Consider the following 22,094-nt stretch of genomic DNA (forward strand, 5'->3'; position numbering starts at 1 on the left):
TAAACTCAAACCAAAAAATACTGTCCTACCACGTGAATGAGAACTTCTCTCGCTTCTTGTAATAATTATTATCTTTGTCATAACCCTCATTTACATAACTCCGACAAAAGAAATATGGTCCTATCACGCGAATGAGAACTTATATCGTCTTTGTGATTATTATTATTGTTGTCATAACCCACCCCAAAACTACTGTCCTATCACGTGAATGAGAGCTTCTCTCGTTTTTTTGATAATTATTAACTTTGTCATATATTTATATCTCCCTCATTTTGAATAACCCCGACAAAAGAAATATGGTCCTATCACGCAAATGACAACTTCTATCGTTTTTGTGATTATTATTATCCTTGTCATAAACTCCAACCAAAAAATACTGTCCTATCACATGAATGAGAACTTCTCTCGCATTTGTGATTATTATTATCTTTGTCATATATTTATATCACCCTCATTTACATAAGAAAATAAATAATAACAAAAGAAATATGGTCCTATCACGTCAATGAGGACTTTTATCGTTTTTGTGATTATTATTATTATTGTCATATATTTATATCACCCTCATTTTCATAATCCCGACAAAAGAAATATGGTCCTATCAGGCGAATGACAACTTCTATCGTCTATGTGATTATTATTATTCTTGTCATAAACTCCAACCAAAAACTACTGTCCTATCACATGAATGAGAACTTCTCTCGCATTTGTGATAATTAGTATCTTTGTCATAAACTCCAACCAAAAACTACTGTCCTATCACGTGAATGAGAACTTCTCTCGCATTTGTGGCAATTATTATCTTTGTCATATATTTATATCTTCTCATTATTTTGAATAACCCCGACAAAAGAAATATGGTCCTATCACACGAATGAGAGCTCTTATCGTCTTTGTGATTATTATTATTCTTGTCATAAAATCCAACCAAAAACTACTGTCTATCACATGAATGAGAACTTCTCTCGCATTTGTGATAATTAGTATCTTTGTCATAAACTCCAACCAAAAACTACTGTCCTATCACGTGAATGAGAACTTCTCTCGCATTTGTGGCAATTATTATATTTGTCATATTTATATCATCCTCATCATGCATAACCCTAAAAAAAAAATGGTCCTATATCACTCGAATGAGAACTTCTAGAGAGAGAGAGACAAAGTTGGAGCGAAAGAAAGAGAGAGAGAGGTGTGTGGATAAAGAAAGAGAGACAGTCATCAGACAGACGGTCACAGACCGACAGAGAGATCGAGAGACTAACAAGTGATATGGATATAGAAATATGTAGAAAGGGATAAACGAGGTGATGCGATGAGAGGGAGAGAGAGAGAGAGACAGATTATATACAATATACATCAAAAGAGAAATAAATAGAGAAAGGGTAGAATGGTATGGGGTACTGAGAAATAAAGAGTGAGGGAAAGAAAATGGGAGAAATAAAGATAGCTAGAGAGAAGAGAGAGAGAGAGCGAGAGAGAAAGGAGAGAAGGGATAGAGAGGGATACAAAAGAGAGGGGGAGATGAGAGGGATATAGAAGCGACAGAGAGAGAGAGAGAGAGAGAGAGAGGGTGAGAGAGAATATCAAGTGAGAGTGTTATAACACGGACCTGGTCAATGCAGTTGGTGCATGGTTATGAGACGGAGGCGAAGAATATAATTCAATTATACGGAAAGAGAGAGGTTAGCCCAAACACGTGTAGCAATTACTGACCTCTACCAGAGGTCATTAGGCTAAATAAACAAGCGTACCGTACCCGTAAACTCACAAAGGGATAATCTCAAAATAAGAATGTGCAGTATACACATAATCGACTGTTCGGGAAATGGTGACGGTCCGATCGATTATAAAATTATATATTGCGATTACAGTGTACAGACAAGTATATTTTTCTTCAAATTTAGGAGACAGTATAAAAATCTTACACTAAGGCAACTCGACTTTAAAATAATTATCTTCATGATTATATATATTGTTTAAGTCTGGTAATATGATTGGGTGTCAAAACATGTTAATTATTACACTTTGACAATAGTGCTATGCTGTTCAGATGACATATAAATTTCCGAACTGAGAGGGAGCTATACCAAATTTACCGGGAGTACCGGTAAAAAAAATTTATTTTTTAAAATTTTAATAACTCCAAATCAAAAGCTTTTTAGAGACCAATTTTTTTAGAGTTGGGTGTTCTAACACTATATCACAATAGTAATGCAAATTTTAAATTTCATGATCCAATCCTGATGAAATATTCCCAAAACTTTGTATTACCTTTAACTTCAATTTCTAAGCATTATCTTACTACTAAAATCTGTCATAAATTGCCTTCTTTGCACTGAGTGTAAATAAATAGCAATAAAATGCCTCGCGACCTTATTATGCAGTCTGTATCAATATTGTCTCAATAACTGACTTTCGACTGTGTGTTAAGCACTAAATATAGCTACATTGTAACCCTGTGTGCGTGTGTTGGCCTACGTGTGTATGCAGGCGCGGATCCACGGGGGGGGGGGGGGGGGGGGGAGGAGCAGACGGGCCCGGCCCCGACCCCCCAACAAAAAATTCTTACGAATTGGGGAAAAAAGAAGAGTGCTCTTACCCCCCCCCCCCCCCCCCCCGCGTATTCACCGGCTGGCTGAGTCGCTGCTAAATATTCTCTCAGGGATTGTCCCCCCCCCCCCTCTTGTCGCCGGCTTGATTCGCCCCTGTGTTTATGTGGGTTGTGAGTGAGCCTGTGCGTGCTTGTGTGTGTATATACAAGATCGGGTTCAATGCACTTTTATAGCACTGTGAACAAGAAAATCTCCATGAAAACTTATATGATCTAATGTATCACATTTCACATTTTCTCTCCTTCTCCCCCTCTTCCCTTCCATCTCTCTCTGAGTGTCTACCCCTCTCTATCCCCCTCTCTCTCTTTCTCTCTTAGTATCTCCCCTCCCACTCTATCCTTATGCCATTCCATTATCAATTGGTCACTTGATTTTTAAAACACAGTCAAATCTGAACGTAAAAACCGATCAATGGAGAGTGACCATTATAGAGAGGTGGTCTGTATAAAAAGCAGACACAATTGACTTGGTACACTGTCAATTTGCATCGTCAAAGGTAATACAAAGTTTGGTATGGGGTCATGAATTTGGTTCAAATGAACATATTGGAAGCACATGCGATCCTACAATATTCAGTGATTGTTGCATAGCTCCCTCTCAAGGTCAAGATATTAATTAAGCTATGAAACAATGTTTCTTGACTAAAATCGAGCGATTAGCTATTCCCGTTTGGAAATTATATATCACAACTACATATTCTGTAATTGTCATTGTCGCAGCTACCATTGTACGGCTGTAGGCTCTCTTTGAAATTGATCAACAGTTTACGGGCACCGGTGAATTTGTATATTCAATTTTTCTCTAAAGCGAAAGTGTTTTAATAAATCCACAGGGGCATTTAAATACATGTATATCAAAATTGTAAAGAATCCCTAAATCCACCCAATTTTCAAAATTTCCAAAAGAATTGTATTACGTTCAACTTCAGTTTCTGAGCATGATCTTACTACTAAAAATGTGTCATGAATTGCCTTCTTTGCACTGAGTAATAGCAATAAAATGCCTCATGACCTCATTATGCAGACTGTATCAATATTGTCTCAAAAACTGACTTTCGACTGTGTATCAAGCACTAAATATAGCTATATTGTAACCCTGTGTACGTGTGTAGGCCTACGTATGTATGCAGGTGCGGATCTACGGTGGGTCGGGGGCCCGGCCCCCGACCCCTCCCCCCCCCCCCAACAAAAAAACAACAACAAAAAAAGGAAAAAAGTGTTTAAAAAAAAATCTCACGAATAGGGATGAAAGAAAAAGGGTGCTCTTACCCCACCCCCCCCCCCCCCACCCCCCGGTTATTCACCGGCTGGCTGATTCGCCGCTAAATATTTTCTCAAGGATTGCCCCCCCCCCCCTCTTTCCCTCGGCTGGATTCTCCCATGTGTGTATGTGGGTTGTGAGTGCGCCGTGCGTGATTGTGTGTGTATATACAAGATTGGGTTACATGCACTTTTATAGCACTGTGAACAAGAAAATAACATGTACATTGCACCATTTCAGTAATGAATCATAATTCATCCTCATTTAGTACCAGCCCAATCTTGGAATAGTATCGATATACATAGCTACTTACATCATTGTCCACAGGATATGCTTTAGATTAACGAACCCCCTACACACGCACACACACGCACACACACACACGAACACACATAAACACACACCTTCGTTCTTGTCCTCCCATCTCTCTCTCTCCTCTTCCACTCCCCTCCACTTCCCCTCACTCCCCCTCTCCCCCTCTCTCCACGCCCCTCCATGCCCTTCATGATCTAAATGTATCACATTTTCTCTTTTTCTCCCCCTCTTCCCTCCCATCTCTCTCTGAGTGTCTAGCCCTCTCTATCCCCCTCTCTCTCACTCTTTCTCTCTCAGTATCTCCCCTCCCACTCTCTCCTTACACTGTAAATTTGCATCGTCAAAGGTAATACAAAGTTTGGTATGGGGTCATGAATTTGGTTCAAATGTACATATTGGAAGCACATGCGATCTTACAATATTCAGTGATTGTTGTATAGCTCCCTCTCAAGGTCAAGATATTAATTAAGCTATAAAACAATGTTTATTTGCTAAAATCGACCGATTAGCTTTTTCCGTTTGAAAATTAGATATTACATTTCAATATTCTGAAATGTTCATGGTCGCAGCCACCATTGTACGGCTGTAGGCGCTATTTGAAATGTATCAACATTTTACGGGAACACCGGTGAATTTGTATATTGATTTTTTCTCTAAAGCGGAAGTGTTTTAGGGACTAAATTTTCTAGTGCTTATAATACATCCACAGGGGCATTTAAATACATGTATATCAAAATTGTAAAGAATCCCTATCCACCCAATTTTCAAAATTTCCCAAAACTTTTAACCTTTAACTTCAATTTCTAAGCATTATCTTACTACTAAAATCTGTCATAAATTGCCTTCTTTGCACTGAGTGTAAATAAATAGCAATAAAATGCCTCGCGACCTTATTATGCAGTCTGTATCAATATTGTCTCAACAAATGACTTTCGACTATGTGTTAAGCACTAAATATAGCTACATTGTAACCCTGTGTGCGTGTGTTGGCCTACGTGTGTATGCAGGCGCGGATCCACGGGGGGGGGGGGGAGAGGGGCCCAGCCCCCGACCGCCCTCCCAAACAAAAACAAAAAAATAGAAAGAAATTAAAACAATTTTTTTTTTTTTAATCTCACGAATTGGGAAAAAAGAAAAAGAGTGCTCTTACCCCCCCCCCGCGCTTATTCACCGGCTGGCTGAGAGTCGCAGCTAAATATTTTCTCACGGATTGCCCCCCCTCCTGCCCTGGGCTGGATCCGCCCATGTGTGTATATCGGCTGTGTGTGCGCATCCGCGTGCTTGTGTGAGTATATACAAAATTGGGTTCCATGCACTTTTATAGCACTGTGAACAAGAAAATAACTTGTAAATTGCACCATTTCAGTAATCACAATTCTTCCTCATTTAATAGCAGCCTTATATTGGGTTAGTATCGATATACATAGCTACTTACATCATTGTCCAGAGGATATGCTTTGGATCAACGAACCCCCTACACACACACACACACACACACACACACCTTCGTTCTCCTCTTCACCTCTCTCCACGCCCCTCTATGCCCTCCATGATCTAATGTATCACATTTTCTCTCTTTCTCCCCCTCTTCCCTCCCATCTCTCTCTGAGTGTCCACCCCTCTCTATCCCCCTGTCTCTCTCTCTTTCACGCTCAGTATATCCCCTCCCACTCTCTCCTTATGCCATATGTCACTTGATTTTTAAAACACAGTCAAACCTGAATTTAAAAACCGGTCAATGGAGAGTGACCATTATAGAGAGGTGGTCTGTAAGTGCAGACCCAAATGATTTGGTACACTGTAAATTTGCATCGTTTAAGGTAACACAAAGTTTGGTATGGGGTCATGAATTTGGTTCAAATTAACATACTAGAAGCACATGCGATCCTACAATATTCAGTGATTGTTGCATAGCACCCTCTCAAGGTCAAGATATTAATTAAGCTATAAAACAATATTCTGAAATGTTCATGGTCGCAGCTACCGTTGTACGGCTGTAGGCGCTATTTGAAATTTATCAACATTTTACGAGAGCACCGGTGAATTGTTATATTCAATTTTTCTCTAAAGTGGAAGTGTTTTAGGGACTTAATTTGCTAGTGCTTATTATACATCCACAGGGGCATCCAAATACCTGTATATCAAAATTGTAAAGAATCCCTATCCACCCAACTTTCCAAATTTCCCAACACTTTGTATGACCTTTAACTTCAATTTCTGAGCATGATCTTACTACTAAAATGTGTTATAAATGTCCTTCTTTGCACTGAGTGTAAATAAATAGCAATAAAATGCCTCGCGACCTTATTATGCAGTCTGTATCAATATTGTCTCAATAACTGACTTTCGACTATGTGTTAAGCACTAAATATAGCTACATTGTAACCCTGTGTGCCTGTGTTGGCCTACGTGTGTATGCAGGCGCGGGAGGAGCAGACGGGCCCGGCCCCGACCCCCCAACAAAAAATTCTTACGAATTGGGGGAAAAAAAGAGTGCTCTTACCCCCCCCCCCCCCCGACTTATTCACCGGCTGGCTGAGTCGCTGCTAAATATTCTCTCACGGATTGCCCCCCCCCCCCCTCTTGTCGCCGGCTGGATTCGCCCCTGTGTTTATGTGGGTTGTGAGTGCGCCTGTGCGTGCTTGTGTGTGTATATATACAAGATCGGGTTCAATGCACTTTTAAAGCACTGTGAACAAGAAAATCTCCATGAAAACTTCCATGATCTAATGTATCACATTTCACATTTTCTCTCTTTCTCCCCCTCTTCCCTTCCATCTCTCTCTGAGTGTCTACCCCTCTCTATCCCCCTCTCTCTCTTTCTCTCTTAGTATCTCCCCTCCCACTCTCTCCTTATGCCATTCCATTATCAATTGGTCACTTGATTTTTAAAACACAGTCAAATCTGAACGTAAAAACCGATCAATGGAGAGTGACCATTATAGAGAGGTGGTCTGTATAAAAAGCAGACACAAATGACTTGGTACACTGTAAATTTGCATCGTCAAATGTAATACAAAGTTTGGTATGGGGTCATAAATTTGGTTCAAATGAACATATTGGAAGCACATGCGATCCTACAATATTCAGTGATTTTTGCATAGCTCCCTCTCAAGGTCAAGATATTAATTAAGCTATAAAACAATGTTTCTTTACTAAAATCGACCGATTAGCTATTCCCGTTTGGAAATTAGATATCACATTTATATATTCTGAAATTTTCGCTTTTTGAAATTTATTAACATTTTACGGGAGCACCGGTGAATTTTTTTATTCAATTTTTCTCTTAAGCGGAAGTATTTTAGGGACTAAATTTTCTAGTGCTTATTATACATCCACAGGGGCATCCAAATACCTGTATATCAAAATTGTAAAGAATCCCTATCCACCCAATTTTCAAAATTTCCAAACAAATTGTATTACGTTCAACTTCAATTTCTGAGCATGATCTTACTACTAAAAATGTGTCCTAAATTGCCTTCTTTGCACTGAGTGATAGAAAGAAAATGCCTTATGGCCTTATTATGGAGACTGTATCAATATTGTCTCAAAAACGGACTTTCGACTGTGTATCAAGCACTAAATATAGCTACATTGTAACCCTGAGTATTTGTGTAGGCAAACGTATGTGTGCAGGTGCGGATCCACGGGGGGGGGGGGGGGGCAGACGGGCCAGGCCCCTGACCCCCCCCCCCTCAAACAGAAAAAAAATTGGAAAAAAGAAAAAGAGTGCCCGCTTATTCACCAGATGGCTGAGTCGCCGCTAAATATTTCCTCACGCATTCAGTAATCATAATTAATCCTCATTTAGTACCAGCCCAGTCTTAGGATAGTATCGATATACATACATAGCTACTTACATCATTGTCCACAGGTTATGCTTTAGATTAACGAACCCCCTACACACACACACACTCTCTTCGTTCTGCTCCTCCCCCCTCTCTCTCTCCTCTTCCATTCCCCCCTCCACTCCCCATCTCTCTACGCTCCTCCATGCCCTCCATGATCTAATGTATCACATTTTCTCTCTTTCTCCCCCTCTTCCCTCCCATCTTTCTCTGAGTGTCTACCCCTCTCTATCCCCCTCTCTTTCTTTCTCTCTCAGTATCTCCCCTCCGACTCTCTCCTTATGCCATTCCATTATCCATGGGTCACTTGATTTTTAAAACACAGTCAAACCTGAATATAAAAACCGATCAATTGACACAAGGAGAGTGACCATTAGTACAGGTTTAAATTACAGCTTTTTGTTTCAAAGTGAAGCCACGTTAAATGGTAACAACAGAAATCTATAAGCAGCTAGTCTTGTTATACAGGTGTTACCTGAGACAGGGTTGACTGCATTCAAGAAAATGTTAAGAGTGAACTATTTGCCATAATGCGAATTCTCATTCGAGTCGCTAAACCCCCACCCCCTCCCCCACCCTTCCTTAGATTCCCGCCCCCATCATTGAGATCATGCGATTTCCCTCATTCGTGCAATGGGAAAAACTTTTTAAATTCTTTTTTTTTGTTGAAGGGAAATCCAACCGTTATGGCAAACTGCAATAAAAAAAAAGTTAACACAAATCAGAAAACCAAACATTCATTGAATCCCCCCCCCCCGGTCCCCAACAGAAAAAAAATGTTCTGTGAGCCCATGCCTTGAGCCATAATGCATGATCGTACAGAGGATATTTTTATGGTGGAGACCGGGGTAAAATGCAATGAATTATTGAAAATGTATTGCATTTTATTTTTTTATTTATTGGAACTGCTCCCTACCCTAGCCCCCGCTGCGTACAGTCATGGTTCAGTGGCCAAGCAATGGCCTCGTAACTGTGAGGCCCCAGGATCAAAACCGTGTTGATGTGCTACATCAGTGCCCTTTTATGGGGCATTAATCCTCATTACTGTTTAAGGGCGAAGGTCCCGTATTTGATAAGAATAGTAGCATACACGTGCTTTAGAAGTCACGCAAAATAAACACTGGCAAATTATTATTCAATAAAATCTGAGTATGTATACTTTTATCTAGATCTATTAGGAATAAATCATTGTCAAAATAATTCCATAATTGGGGAAAAACAAAGATATTCCAACTATATGAGCTACAGTGTATAAAGAAAACCTACAGTGATACGTGCTTTCCATAATGAACACCATCGCAATTAGTTTTCCAAAAATCAACTCAAGGGTAATTTCAATAATTCTTCGTGTGTTAATCTTTCTTCGTTCTTCTTTTCTTGCCCATAACAATCCAATATTTTACTCAGTAAACATGTGGGATATTTATTACAAGTAGGTGATTTTATGTATTTATGTCATTAAAATCTCCTTTCTAATTCCATTTCCAAATTGTCTATATTCAACTGTAATATTCATAGTTATAGTACTAGTAATCCTCTCATTTTCATTTGCCATTTACTCGTACAGGACTAAACCAAAAAGTAATTATATTTTTCAAGAACCGTTTCCGTGGAACACACTTCCTCATTACATACATATTTCTGCTAGTGTAAATGTATTTAAACGTAGGTATAAGGAATTTCTTTTCGGTAAATTGAAATGAACATTTGAATTAAATACATATTTTGTTTGTTTGTTTTCATGTATGTTTGTTGCTGATTTGTGTATTGTATAATGTCTAGTAACGAATATATTTCATAGTTGGTATTATCAAAAATGGGTCAACCTTTATATAAAGGTTATGTTTCCTTTCAGGTTGCAACATATTCAGTTTATTTAATTTCATTGTCCAATATGTTCCTAATGTCTAGTGGATATGTTATATATCTGATTGTTGTATGTAATGTTGTCTTTTTAACTGGAAGAAATAAAATTAAATTGAATAACCTAATTTTATGTCCCATTAAATAATGTTTGGAATAAGTAATACGGGATTGTTATGTTCGCACGTTTCAATAAGTTAAGCAAAGGCTATTAAAATTGCCTGCTTGTTGACTTTTAGAAAAAAGTTGCTATTGTGTTAATATATTTCATTTAGTGTCCAAAGGGAAAAGGCGCATTTAATAAAAACAGACATTTGCGGTATTGTTGTACTCAACAAACAGGAGAGCTGGCCATAACTAAGTCACAGTCCACTGACCAAATTGCCAATTTAAGATTCGCTTAGATTTAGCCATCACATTTTTCAAACAGTCATAGCTTTTTACCTATTGGTCCGACTTATTTGAAACTTTCGCCGTTCTGTTTGCGTAATTTTGTTCTGTGTTTATACAAACATAATTATTACTAGGGTTGGATTATCCTGCAATAGTTACCAGATATGTTGTCTTGCATTTTGAATCTGCAATTTCATCGAGAATCGAGAGTCAACAAATTGATTAAATTGACTTCACTATTCGTAAAAACCACTTGGTGGTAAAAGTACACAATACAATGGACAAGGAAGTAAAACAAGGTTGAAGTAATTGGTATGTTTAATTAAAAGAAAGGTACAAAAGCGTGAAAACATGTGTAAGAACACATCAGTTTATCTTACTAAACGTCTGTTGAGAGCCGGGAGGACGTTATCTCATATACTATTTTAGCCCGCGCGGCGAACACTACACGATTTTCCTGCGATCTGATTAACATAAAAAGGACGGTTGTATTAGATATGGAAATGTAAAAATGCATGATATTCCTGATTTAAGTTCTAAGGGACGATGAGAATATTACCATCCGGAATTTCAGTGCATTGGTTTCTTCTATTTAGAATAGAAGCCGAATCGGCTTAAGTCGTAGACAATCGTACTACTGGGCCTGATGTAACTACGATTTTCTATGTATCTCATTCTAATTATATCCCTCTGCTCCTCAGAATAGTTTACTAGATCGATGGCGCATAATAAATGCTGTATTATTATTATTTTTTTTTTTTGCCGATTCAGGGCTTTCCCCTCCATTAAGGGAGCATGAAATCTCTTAAAATTTAGATTTTATCAAATAATATTACTTTTCAGATCCTCGGCCATTAAGACTATAAATGTTTGAATGTTTATATAAAAATTATATCACAAATTCTTCCAAAATTGGATCGTAGTCAAAACGTGTAGTGTGCAGCGAGGTTTAGATTGACCTAATGCTCGTATGATAATTTGGTAATCCTAAAGGCATATTGACAGATTTTCAAATAATAACAAAGGTAATGATAACAATATTTGTTTCATTCTTATTAAGATTACACACCTATATTGTGGACTTATAACTGTATATCTACATTGTATTTTTACTTTATAGTTATGAAATAAAAATGAGTCCAGATTTACCACAATTAAAAAATAATAAAAAAGTTATATTATCAGTTTTATCACTTTGGGGGTTTTAATCAACGAAAGGGATACAAATTGTCTTTTTCTCGATGTTATCAGAAAATAACCCCTTTAAAATTACGTTGATGATAATTTAAATTTTGTTTATGCTTTCCGTACTTATGTTTCAGGTAAAAAATGTACTTTTGACAATTCATTTAGCAAAGACTTAAAAGAGAAATCATGATTTTGTAAATATTGTTTAAAGTTCATTCTCTAAGAGAAAGCGTATGTAATTATTTAATGGCACCTTTTCTGCATATTAAGAGTATAAGTCATCTACTGCTACACATTTTCTATTTCATTTTTATTGACTTTCTTCTAGTTGAACTTCCATGCTCAGCCTAAACAAAAAACAAATCGAATAAAACGGAAATGGAATAGAAACCACATAACAGATATAGATTATGCATTACAAAGTTAATAAAAACACACGACTTTAAAAGGTTCACGATCGCAAAGACTTTCAAAAATGTATCCTCAGAGCAAATTCAAAACCCTATTCTGTATGCAAAATTAATCATATTCCCATCATTTAGTGCCTGGGTACATCGTTGCAATGTTCTCACATTTGAATAGTTCATGGAAAAGGCTATTAACATTGCCTTTGGATGTTTTCTCATAAGTCTTTACGATCGTCTTAAACACACTTTTGTAAGAAAGGCTGAGGATTTATATATTTCCACCACAATTCTGAGTATACAATGCATACATATTGGTGTGTACATTTCTCCTATGACCCCGGTCACGTGATGCATATTCTGCATCCTATTGTCTGGCGAGGATGAAGGCAGCCAGCATGGCCACGCCCATAGCAACGAAGCTGGTTGTCACTGTGGTACCTCCATTGCAGAGGTTGGTGGTGCAGCAGTAGAGACCGCTGACCTCAACACAGGCAATCCCACATGTCCGTGCCACTGTTGATCCAGCAACTGTTTTCTAAATGATAAAAGTAATAACAACAACAACATTAGTAGAGATGGTGGAAGTAGTAGTGGTAGTAGAAGTCATGGTATGGGTAATACTACGAGGAAAATATGATGACAATGATACTACTACCATTACTACTACCACTACTATTACTATTAATAATAATAAAAGAACTGATGATAGCAATGATAATGATAATTATAATATATAGTAACAAATGAAATAACCACATTGATGATAATCATTACACAAATAATGATATTAATACTTGTAACATGGATTATATATTTTTTAAGGATAATAATAATGATTATAATTTAATAATAAAATGAAATATTATAATATAATGAAAATTCTTAACTTTGATTATATGATTGCATTGTTTCACAATTCGTATCATAATTACAAATGGTACTTTCATTTATATACAGTATAACACTTGTTGTTTCACCTATTGGACTAGTAGAGCTTGAGCAATTAATTTCAAAGGGACCTCGTGCCCTACAAGTCTTATATAATAGTTGTAATGATAATAATAATAATGATAATTATAATAATAAGAATAATAATAATAATAATAATTAAAATAACACTTATAATAATGAGATTGATGTTGAAAAATGGTATTGATAAGGAGAATAATGATACTTAAAAAAATGGGTGCCATAAAAGTGTGATAAAAAATTCTGCTACTTCTAAGGCATATTTCGAATATGCATTTGAAGATCGTTCCTTTTTAGGAGGCATCTTCTTCAATGATATTCCTCAACAGTACCATCGCAAAAATGAGAAAGCTCACAAGTTAGGTTTCGCCTTTACTAGAATACACCCTTCTCTTCATGGGAGTCATCATTAGAGATATGTTATTTGAGTCAAATAATACTTGACTTTTACCGGAAAGCGAATAATATAAGGAATTAGAGCAAATGATAATCGTCTAGTTAGGTAATTGTCTTACCAAACAATGGGTGTATGTAATCCCAACATTAGGACAAGTGTCTGATACACCTGTAGCAGACGGATCGAAAGGATCACCACAACCCGTGCCGGCACACGTGTAGCAATCAATGGCCCAGGTACCTGTGTTATTAAAGATAATGAACATATCATACATTTTTAAACGGGGTTCTAGAAAAAAGGCAATCAAATTGGTCAATGATGATGCACGGCTAAGGGGTGCGTAGATGGGTATCTCTGAGGCGGTCAAAAATAAGTACCAAGTCATTTGATTTTTTAACCCTTTTTAACCCTTTCAGTGAACTTTATTTCAACATATCTACAATGCTCACAATAACATATATACATATCATATTAAATCATAATGTAAGCATATCAATCAAAGCTTTCACCTGTTTTTCATTTACATTTGCTTTCGTTTTAGAAGTAAAATGTGACATGAATTAATAATTCAAATCAGTGTTAAAAGTTCTACCATTCATTTTGCTAAATTTGATAGATTATAATCCTCACTAACAAACAACAATTTTCGTAGGAAAAGGAAGCCCCAATACTCTTTCCACTGATTCATGATTACATTTCCCAGATGACATACCGGGGTAAAAGATTTCTAATAAACACAGACACCAGTAATGAAGAATTAGATTGTTTTTATAATTTCCGCTAACATTTATCCGCCTACAGCCGGTATATATAAAATTGTTACCGAAATGTAAGTTAAATCTTAAACATATGTTTCTGAAGCTAACGGATTAGCTGAGTAGGGGAAGGGATTATAGTAAATGGGGGAAGAGACGAACGGAATGAGGGAACGGATTAACTAAATAAGGGATGGGCATAAGTAATAAGGGGGGATTCAAAAGTGAATTATGGAAATAGCAAAGGGAATAACTGAATCACGAAATGGATTAAGTTAATAAGTGCGGGGATTGGGAAAAAGGATTAAGCGAAGTCGGGAAGGGATTAAATTAATTAGCAAGATATTAACTGAATAAGGACAAAGTGATTAACTAAATAAGGAAATGGATTACGTTATTAAGGGCAGTTATTGAAGGAAAGGATAAAGTAAATGAGGGACGAAAATTAAATTTCAATACTGAGCGGGTTAAGTTAATAAGGGCAGTGATTAGGTGATAAAGGGGGGGGGGGAAATGAATAAGTGAACGGATTAAGTGAACGGGTAGTTACTTTAGTTGAAAAGGGAGAGGATTGAGTTAATAACGAAATTGATTAATAAGGGCAAAGATCAAGTAACTAAGGGAAAGGATAACTACAAGTAAATAGGCCTCACCTGCGACCATTGAGATCAAAAGAACAGTAACCAAGAATAACTTCATGACTAACTCGTCTGCCTGAACGTAATCTAAATGATAACACAAAAAGAAATGAAATATATGATAATATCAAGTGCATGTTATTTAGACCTACACAGGATAGCTTATTCTAATGATATGTCCATTTATATAGAGCAGGGATACAATTAGGTATCGAAATCAAACTTGAAATAGATTTTTCGAATATATTTGTAATAGTATTCACAAATTTAAATTTTAAATAAATTCAATGAATATGTTTATCCTTCACAAATATAAAATGATCATACCATGATGTTTATATTCATAATTGTATAAAGAAAGAAGGCAAAATTCTCTAAAACCACACAGCTTGGAAAGGAAGAGGGCGAAATAAAAGAAGAGTAAAACCAGTACATTGTTAACAAAATAATACTTTTGATTTAATACAGTTGTACCCAAACAATATATAAAGTTAGGATCATCCAAATTGAATTATTTGCTATATACATAGATACATATACAATTACATCAAGTTTAAGGATTGAATCTGGTGTTGCCGAATCCACTGGCCCATCTCCATGAAATTGGGATCTTGTTCCCTTTCACATTATATTTATAAATATGTGTGTGTGTGTCCTTTTCATCATTTGGTCTAATGTTGGTCAAATGACGTTAGACCATATGATAATTACACCAAATGGCAATAGAAAGCAAAGGCTTTAAGGAGTGCTGTGGTTTACTTGTGAATGCCCGTAACTTTCATACAAAAGGTTCCGGATTCGATCCTATTCTAACACATTTGTCCCTCTCGACCAGAGAATCCTGGATTCACCACTGAAAGTGTGAGTTGCATACATCTTTATCAACCAACATCTTTTCTTATTCTACAGCTACACTAGTGTTTGCAAACGGAAATTAATGCTGTTTCAAGTGTAAGATGCCGCCAAATTTATTTAAGCTCATTTTAATCTAAGCGTAAAAGTGAGAAAAGCACATCAGTGAAAGTTTGAGCAAAATCTGACTACACGTAAACAAAAAGTCGTGATTTCTGTATGGAAGTTTGTATGAATTAAAAAGAATTGACAAGCCAGTTTCTTTTCTTACCATGGGTTTGCGTAAAAACATACATATGTGCAATTGAAATAGTATTTGCTGCTTTGACTATAATTGCTTATTTTCTTTTTAGAAAATATCGAATTTTATGAATTCTTAGTGCATATCCACTTAGAAGAGACCTCGGAAGAAACGTTACAGAGTTTCTAATTTGTGCTTGATCGAATCCAACTTTAAAAATTTATAGGTTTCGTTATTATTACTTTTCCTCATCTCTTCACTGATCCGTTTTTCTGTTTCTATTCTTCTATTAAAACAAAAATCGTTATCAGGGTTGAATTTATCGTTAACTTCGTCTAATGTCATATATTCATTGCCCTCACACTATGAATTAATTACGTCTGGCGAGCCCAAGACCACTCAAGGGAGACAATTAAAAGGAAAGCTTTTCATGAGATGGTGGTCTTTTGGGGCAGCTTCCTTAAATACACGTTTCAATGAGTCACATTGCTTGAGGGAGACAATATGTGGTCTTACTATAAAGGTGGTTACTAAAAAAGGTTTCCTTTTCAAAATCACAATTGGAACTTGTAACTTACAAGCCTAGCTTTAACCATAGGACCCTTCATAGTTAATTACTTAATTAGAACTATATTGGTAGGCCCAAAAGATAAACAATTGAAATAAGTTATGATCATGATAATCTGTTTGCATATATATATATATATATCAAGTAAAAACAAAAAGAAGTTTAACAAGATTATAAATAAGTTAAGAACATATTATGTATTTATGTTAAATATTAAATAATCAAACTTTAAAACAATAAACAAAAGAAAACACACATAATGTAGAATGTGTAATAATTATGAAATTAAGACAAATGCGTAATTTATATTAAGTAGAAGTAAAATGAAGTTTGGAATAATAATAAATACTTTAAGAGCATTATGAATATGGATCAGTTAAATACTACTTATATAATTGTTTTTGTTTTTAAAGAGACAAAAACTGATATCGGAATCAATACGATATTTATTCCAACTGTTGTAATTATATAGTTGTATATGTTTACACATATATATAAATAAAATAAATGTACCTGTACACACACACACACACGCACACAAACACAAACACAGACAACACACACGGTTACAAATGTCTCAGTTTTTTTTTCTGATTAAGCATTGATTTTTATCAAGATCCCTGAATGTTTAAGTGGCATTTCCCTGACAATCTTTTCATTTAGTACACATTCACTACAACCATATCATCATCATTGTCATCATCTTAATATTAATCATAATCATCATCATCTTCATCATCATCGTCATCATCAAAATTGTTTGTGTTTCTCATTAACCGACGTTTGCGGTATTTGTCTGTGAGTGTGTGCCTATGTGTGTGTCTGTGTGTCTGTCTGCCTGTCTTTGTTCATTGCACTGTTTTATTCATCACCCAGTAAGTTGGCGCAAGTGAAATCTGGCAGTCTTGTAAAGATTGTCTGATGTTCAGTCATGCGTGAACGGATTAAAATGAAAATGGTACCTAAATGTACTGGGAGGATAACTCTATCAAGACATATCATTAAATCCCTAATTAAATATTCATACTTCAAACAATACAAATTTTAAAAAGTGGGACATTCTTTCTGACTCACCCTGTAGTGGTAAGAAGGAAGTTTTAAAAAAATTGCCTCTGGCAAAGTATACCTAGTCAGAACAAATTAATATTGGTTGTATTCCTTTATATAAAATGTTATAAGTAATTCAGTTTATTTGGCATCATACAAAACATTGCAAATCATAAATACAGAATAAATAAAAGGCCAGGACCTCCAGGAAGAAAATTGTGCTTGTATATGAGGCCCTATCAAGGTTAACACAATATAACATTAAGAAGCAAACAAAATAAAAACTTACTAGGTATACATACATACATGAAGAAGAAGAAAGAAAAAATAGACCGGCCATAAAATATCAGCACGTATCACTCATGATGCACACACCCACAGTCAAATACAAACACAGAAGAGCAAAACAAACACAAAGGGAGATTACAGAATGAGAAAGAGAAAAAAGGAAAATAGTGAGAAAGAGAAACAGAAGTAATGGAAGAGGTGAGAATGAGAAAGATAAGAAAAAGTCCACTAAGTCAAGCATGACATTGTTTTAAATATGTAACGTTTTAATAGAGTTCTAAAATGACAAAGTGTGGAGCTGGATTTAAGGTTATTACAATTTGAATTCCATTCAAGTACTCCTGTAAAACGGATAGAACGTGTGATATAATGGGAACACAAAGATTATCCCGTGTACGAATGTGATACGTATGGAATGAGGAATAACTTCTAAAACATAGTATCGAGAAATAATGGAAGAATATCTTTGTGATACATAAACATAAAAACTGACATATTAAATTCAAATAGTTCAAAGTTTGGGAGAATTTTGAATTTAACAATAGTTGTAGACTGAAATTACGAAAGTCACTTTTTTTTCTGTCGTAGTAGATATTATTCATCAATAAAGATTGGTGGGTTTAAAAAATCTGAGTTTTAATAAAACACACCCATGACTTCTATAAAGTTTAGAATATATATTTGTAATGTGATACTTTCAGTCAAGTTGACCATGAATTAGAATGCCTAAGGAAATTATTAAATCATTTTCTCTCAGTAACACTAACAGTATTTAAATGATAATCGGGTCAGTGTTGGATAAAAAAAATTCCTATTAGTCAGAGTGGAAAATTACATACTTTGTTTTATTAAAAGTCAATAATTGATTGTTACGTCTGGACCAGTCGTTTATTAAACATTTGTAATTAGGTGATCTGCCACGTAGCGTAGCAGAGTACCTATTGATTTTGTCAAAATCTATATATTTTCCTTTCATTCTGTATGGAATTTGTTCGCTTCATATCTCATAAATGACATGGTTAACGACAGTGTCAATAGCATTGTCATGACATGTGTCATATGCATGATTAATTTCACCCTTTTCAGTTTCTCTTCCTTTTTCTGTTTCTTTTTCTTCTCTTTTTTAGCCGTCGAAAGGGAGGGGGCAGGGTCTGGCTGTGCCCCTGCTTGAATCCGCGCCTGAATCCGTGTATGCAACCTAATTTTCAGCCGGGGCAAGCCTAGGACATCTCGGTTTTCTTTTTTCTTCCCAATTCTCTTTGTTTCCTTCTCAATTTTGCCAAATTTATGTTCCCATTTTGCCAGAAGTTTCTGAAGGGGGGATCCGCCCAGCCCCCCTAGCTGACGAAAAATCTGCATTTTTAAACTCAATTCACGGGATTTGGTACACTATAAAAAAAAAGTTTGACAGATGTTACTGGGTAAATTGAAGTCGGGCAAGTTTTGTCCGAAAATTGGGTTATTTCCTCCCAACCGTTTACTATATGAAGTTACCTAATCAAAGGTAATATATAGGTTGGGTAGGTGTTACTGGGAAAATCGATGTTGAGCAAATTAGAGTTGGGTCATTTTTGTCCAACTTTGGGGTTATTTTCTCTCAACCATTTTCTAAATGCATTTACCCATTTAAATGTTCAAAATAAGTTGGGCAGATGTAACTGGGCAAACGCAAGTCGGGCACCATTATTATTCAACAATAGGGTTATGTTTTTATATTAAAGGTGTCGTAGTCGAGTGGATATGTCAAAGGATTATGAGGTCCGTGGTTCGAGTCCCACCGCCGCACTGATCTCCTTGTGCATAAAATATTTTATCCAACTTATTTGCCCAACTAGTGTCTAACTTATGCTACACATTATGGTGAGAAATGGGTGAATTTATGAATGGGTAAATTTTTGTTGGTTAAAAGTTGGGTATTTTCTTTTTACACTTTTCTTTTACTGGGTAAATCATGCAAAATCTTAAATTTACCCAACAGTTGGTTGGACACATAATCGCACTCGTGTTGGGTAAAAATTGGGCAATTATTTGCCCAATATTTTTTAGAGTGTAAAACAAATTATTATTATATTGGCTTTATAAATTTTTTTTTTACAGTTAGCTTTATTATTTCCCTTCAGTTGAAGAACAAAATTGTGAAATTCTGTAGTTAATACTGGCATCACAATGAAGTTCAAACACATTTTTTTAACTTGAAATGCGATGTCTTTGCGGATTGTTGCAGAAAAAGTGATAAATCGGCAAGCAAAAAACAATGTACAGCGCATGTACCGTTGCGTTTCTAGTATAAATTCAGCTTAACGTTTGCAGGCAGAGGAAACTAATAGGCTTCACTAGAAACAATAGGTTCATTCATTAGTCATTAATTTAATAAGTTATATTGTCTTGAATTTTAGGTTAGGGTTCGGATAATATACCATATGTTTTGATGTCCTGTTAAAGTACCATTTCGGGCAATACATAGATATCCTGTTAATCCAACATGTAAGGTTATATATATATATATATATATGTATTTATATATATGTGATTCAGAAAAATTGTCCGTCACGGTAATATAGAAATAACAATTAAAACAGTTGATATAAAAGAATCCCAGAGATTTCAGTTCATTATTACCCGTTTCATTTTTATTTCGTCAGATAGTAAATTCAAAAACCTATAATGATTTGTACTATAGTTATATAGAACCGAACTACCTATGATATTTGTTAACCGTTTTAACCATATAGTTGTATATAAATATACATATATATTAGTAAGAGGTATACATAATTATATACGACTTTACATAAACACACGCACGCACACACGTACAGGCACTGGCACGTGCTCACTCGTCCACATGAAACACAATCGCAAATAAACATTCTTAATGAACCTAGGGAAATGAAAACAGGCCAAAAATTGTTCATGTCAGACAAGTTGCCCCGGGATGCGAGATAGGACTCTTAATCTCTACGTGGACTCCTCGCTACGAGTACTTGGGTCGGATGGGACCGAGGCCAATACTAGATCATGACTTACCAATGCAAATATAAAGAATGGGGCGGTATCCGTATGGAGACTTAACTTGGGTTGAAAATCCTGCCAAAAAGAACCTGATTATCGCTTTGGCATCAATCTCGCGTATGAAGCGAAACTGGAGACGCATACCGTTTATACACGCACAAACACGTACGTGCGTACATAAAAACGCGCCCACATATGATCTTTTAACGAGCGTGTACAGATAAACCCAAATACGCTTAAATATACAGTCAAACCTGTTTTAATGACCCCCCCCCCCCCTGTCTGTTTGCATAAAGAGCGTCATGAGTATGTATTTAGTATCGTTCAAGAAAATATGTTAATTTATCTGACTCCCATGCGTCACTTTAATTATACACATTTATGCACGACGCTATATGCCTACTCGCACAAAGTGAGAAAGTTTAGTTCACGGAAAGTTGGTGAGCATGGTTGAAATTACAAATAATATACGTGAATTTAGTAATTTATTTGGATAAATTGTAATAGTCTTCGTGACCTACGGAAATTTCTTTACATTCTGAAAAAGTTCTGACCAGATTTGTTGGGAAAATGCTGAAAACATTTTACTCTTAAAATTACACTTTGATTTTCATCGTCATGAAGTATTTTGATTGCGGTTTGTCGTCTGGTCACCCTGCTACCGGGTAGCCCGGGCTTCCGACAGGGCCACCCGGGGAAATTTCGCTGCTCATCGGCATCAAGATTTAACTGTCTAATCCGATTAAATTCAAAATTCGATCGTCACCGTGAATCGTATTTCTCAGTCATCGATTGCATTGATATATTGAAATATGTTTTTGTTCATATTTTCATACTCCAAGCTGATGAGTTCTTGTTGAAATCTTTGATTGATCTGGACCCACTTGGGGTACCAATGCCAGCCGTCTGCTCAGTTCAACAGTTGTATCATCGTGCGTGTCAACTTTAGACCAAATTTATCTCTGATCATTGATACGGCCAGTGGGGATTCTGGGGAGGAGGGGCCTCCCCTGATGGAGAAACAGAAACTTCTAGTTTCCCTTTCCTGGTGCTCGAGGGGGGGGGGGGGGGGGGGGGGGGGGGGGGGGGGGGGGGGGGGGGGGGGGGGCGCGGAGGGGTTGCGATTTTCAAAAAAAGGAGAAGAAATAGCGCTCCCCCCTCCCCCCCCCCCCCCCCCCCTACTGAGCGAATTAGCGACCGGTGCGCTTTTCAAATATTCGGGGGCAAACAAAACATATTGCACATCATGGTCATGATTTAGGGAATGCAATCCAAGACTTACTAAAATCATGTAAAACCCCCCCCCCCCAAAAAAAAAATAAAAAAAAATAAATAAAAATAAATAAATAAATAAAAAATTAATTCAATACGAAGAAAACATTTCTATCAGAGTACATTGTTTGATCTTTTTTATTTTTGTTTAATTAATATTCAATGTTAT

The 22,094-nt window shown here is 36.2% G+C and overlaps 1 protein-coding gene across 1 annotated transcript; it reads right to left on the reverse strand.

Moving 5' to 3' along the window:
• Positions 1–12,167: 12,167 nt before the first annotated feature.
• On the reverse strand, positions 12,168–20,756 carry LOC105439427. Its single transcript, XM_030989349.1, has 4 exons — positions 20,669–20,756; positions 14,661–14,732; positions 13,371–13,492; positions 12,168–12,421 (listed from the first exon to the last, which is right to left on the reverse strand). Exons 2-4 carry the CDS (start codon positions 14,704–14,706, stop codon positions 12,251–12,253), a joined length of 339 nt encoding a protein of 112 aa, XP_030845209.1. The 5' UTR covers positions 14,707–14,732; positions 20,669–20,756; the 3' UTR covers positions 12,168–12,250.
• Between the last annotated feature and the right edge of the window lie 1,338 nt (positions 20,757–22,094).

Source organism: Strongylocentrotus purpuratus, unplaced genomic scaffold (assembly GCF_000002235.5).
Source record: "Strongylocentrotus purpuratus isolate Spur 01 unplaced genomic scaffold, Spur_5.0 spur5_scaffold_18, whole genome shotgun sequence".
NCBI lineage: Eukaryota > Metazoa > Echinodermata > Echinoidea > Camarodonta > Strongylocentrotidae > Strongylocentrotus > Strongylocentrotus purpuratus.

What these genes read in the sequence shown, in the direction of transcription:
- LOC105439427 (XM_030989349.1), bottom strand. Translation starts at nt 14,706, where the DNA reads ATGAAGTTATTCTTGGTTACTGTTCTTTTGATCTCAATGGTCGCAG. An exon ending in TTTGATCTCAATGGTCGCAG is followed by an intron (nt 13,493 to 14,660) that starts GTGAGGCCTATT and finishes TTAATAACACAG; the next exon opens with GTACCTGGGCCATTGATTGC. An exon ending in TTACATACACCCATTGTTTG is followed by an intron (nt 12,422 to 13,370) that starts GTAAGACAATTA and finishes TTTATCATTTAG; the next exon opens with AAAACAGTTGCTGGATCAAC.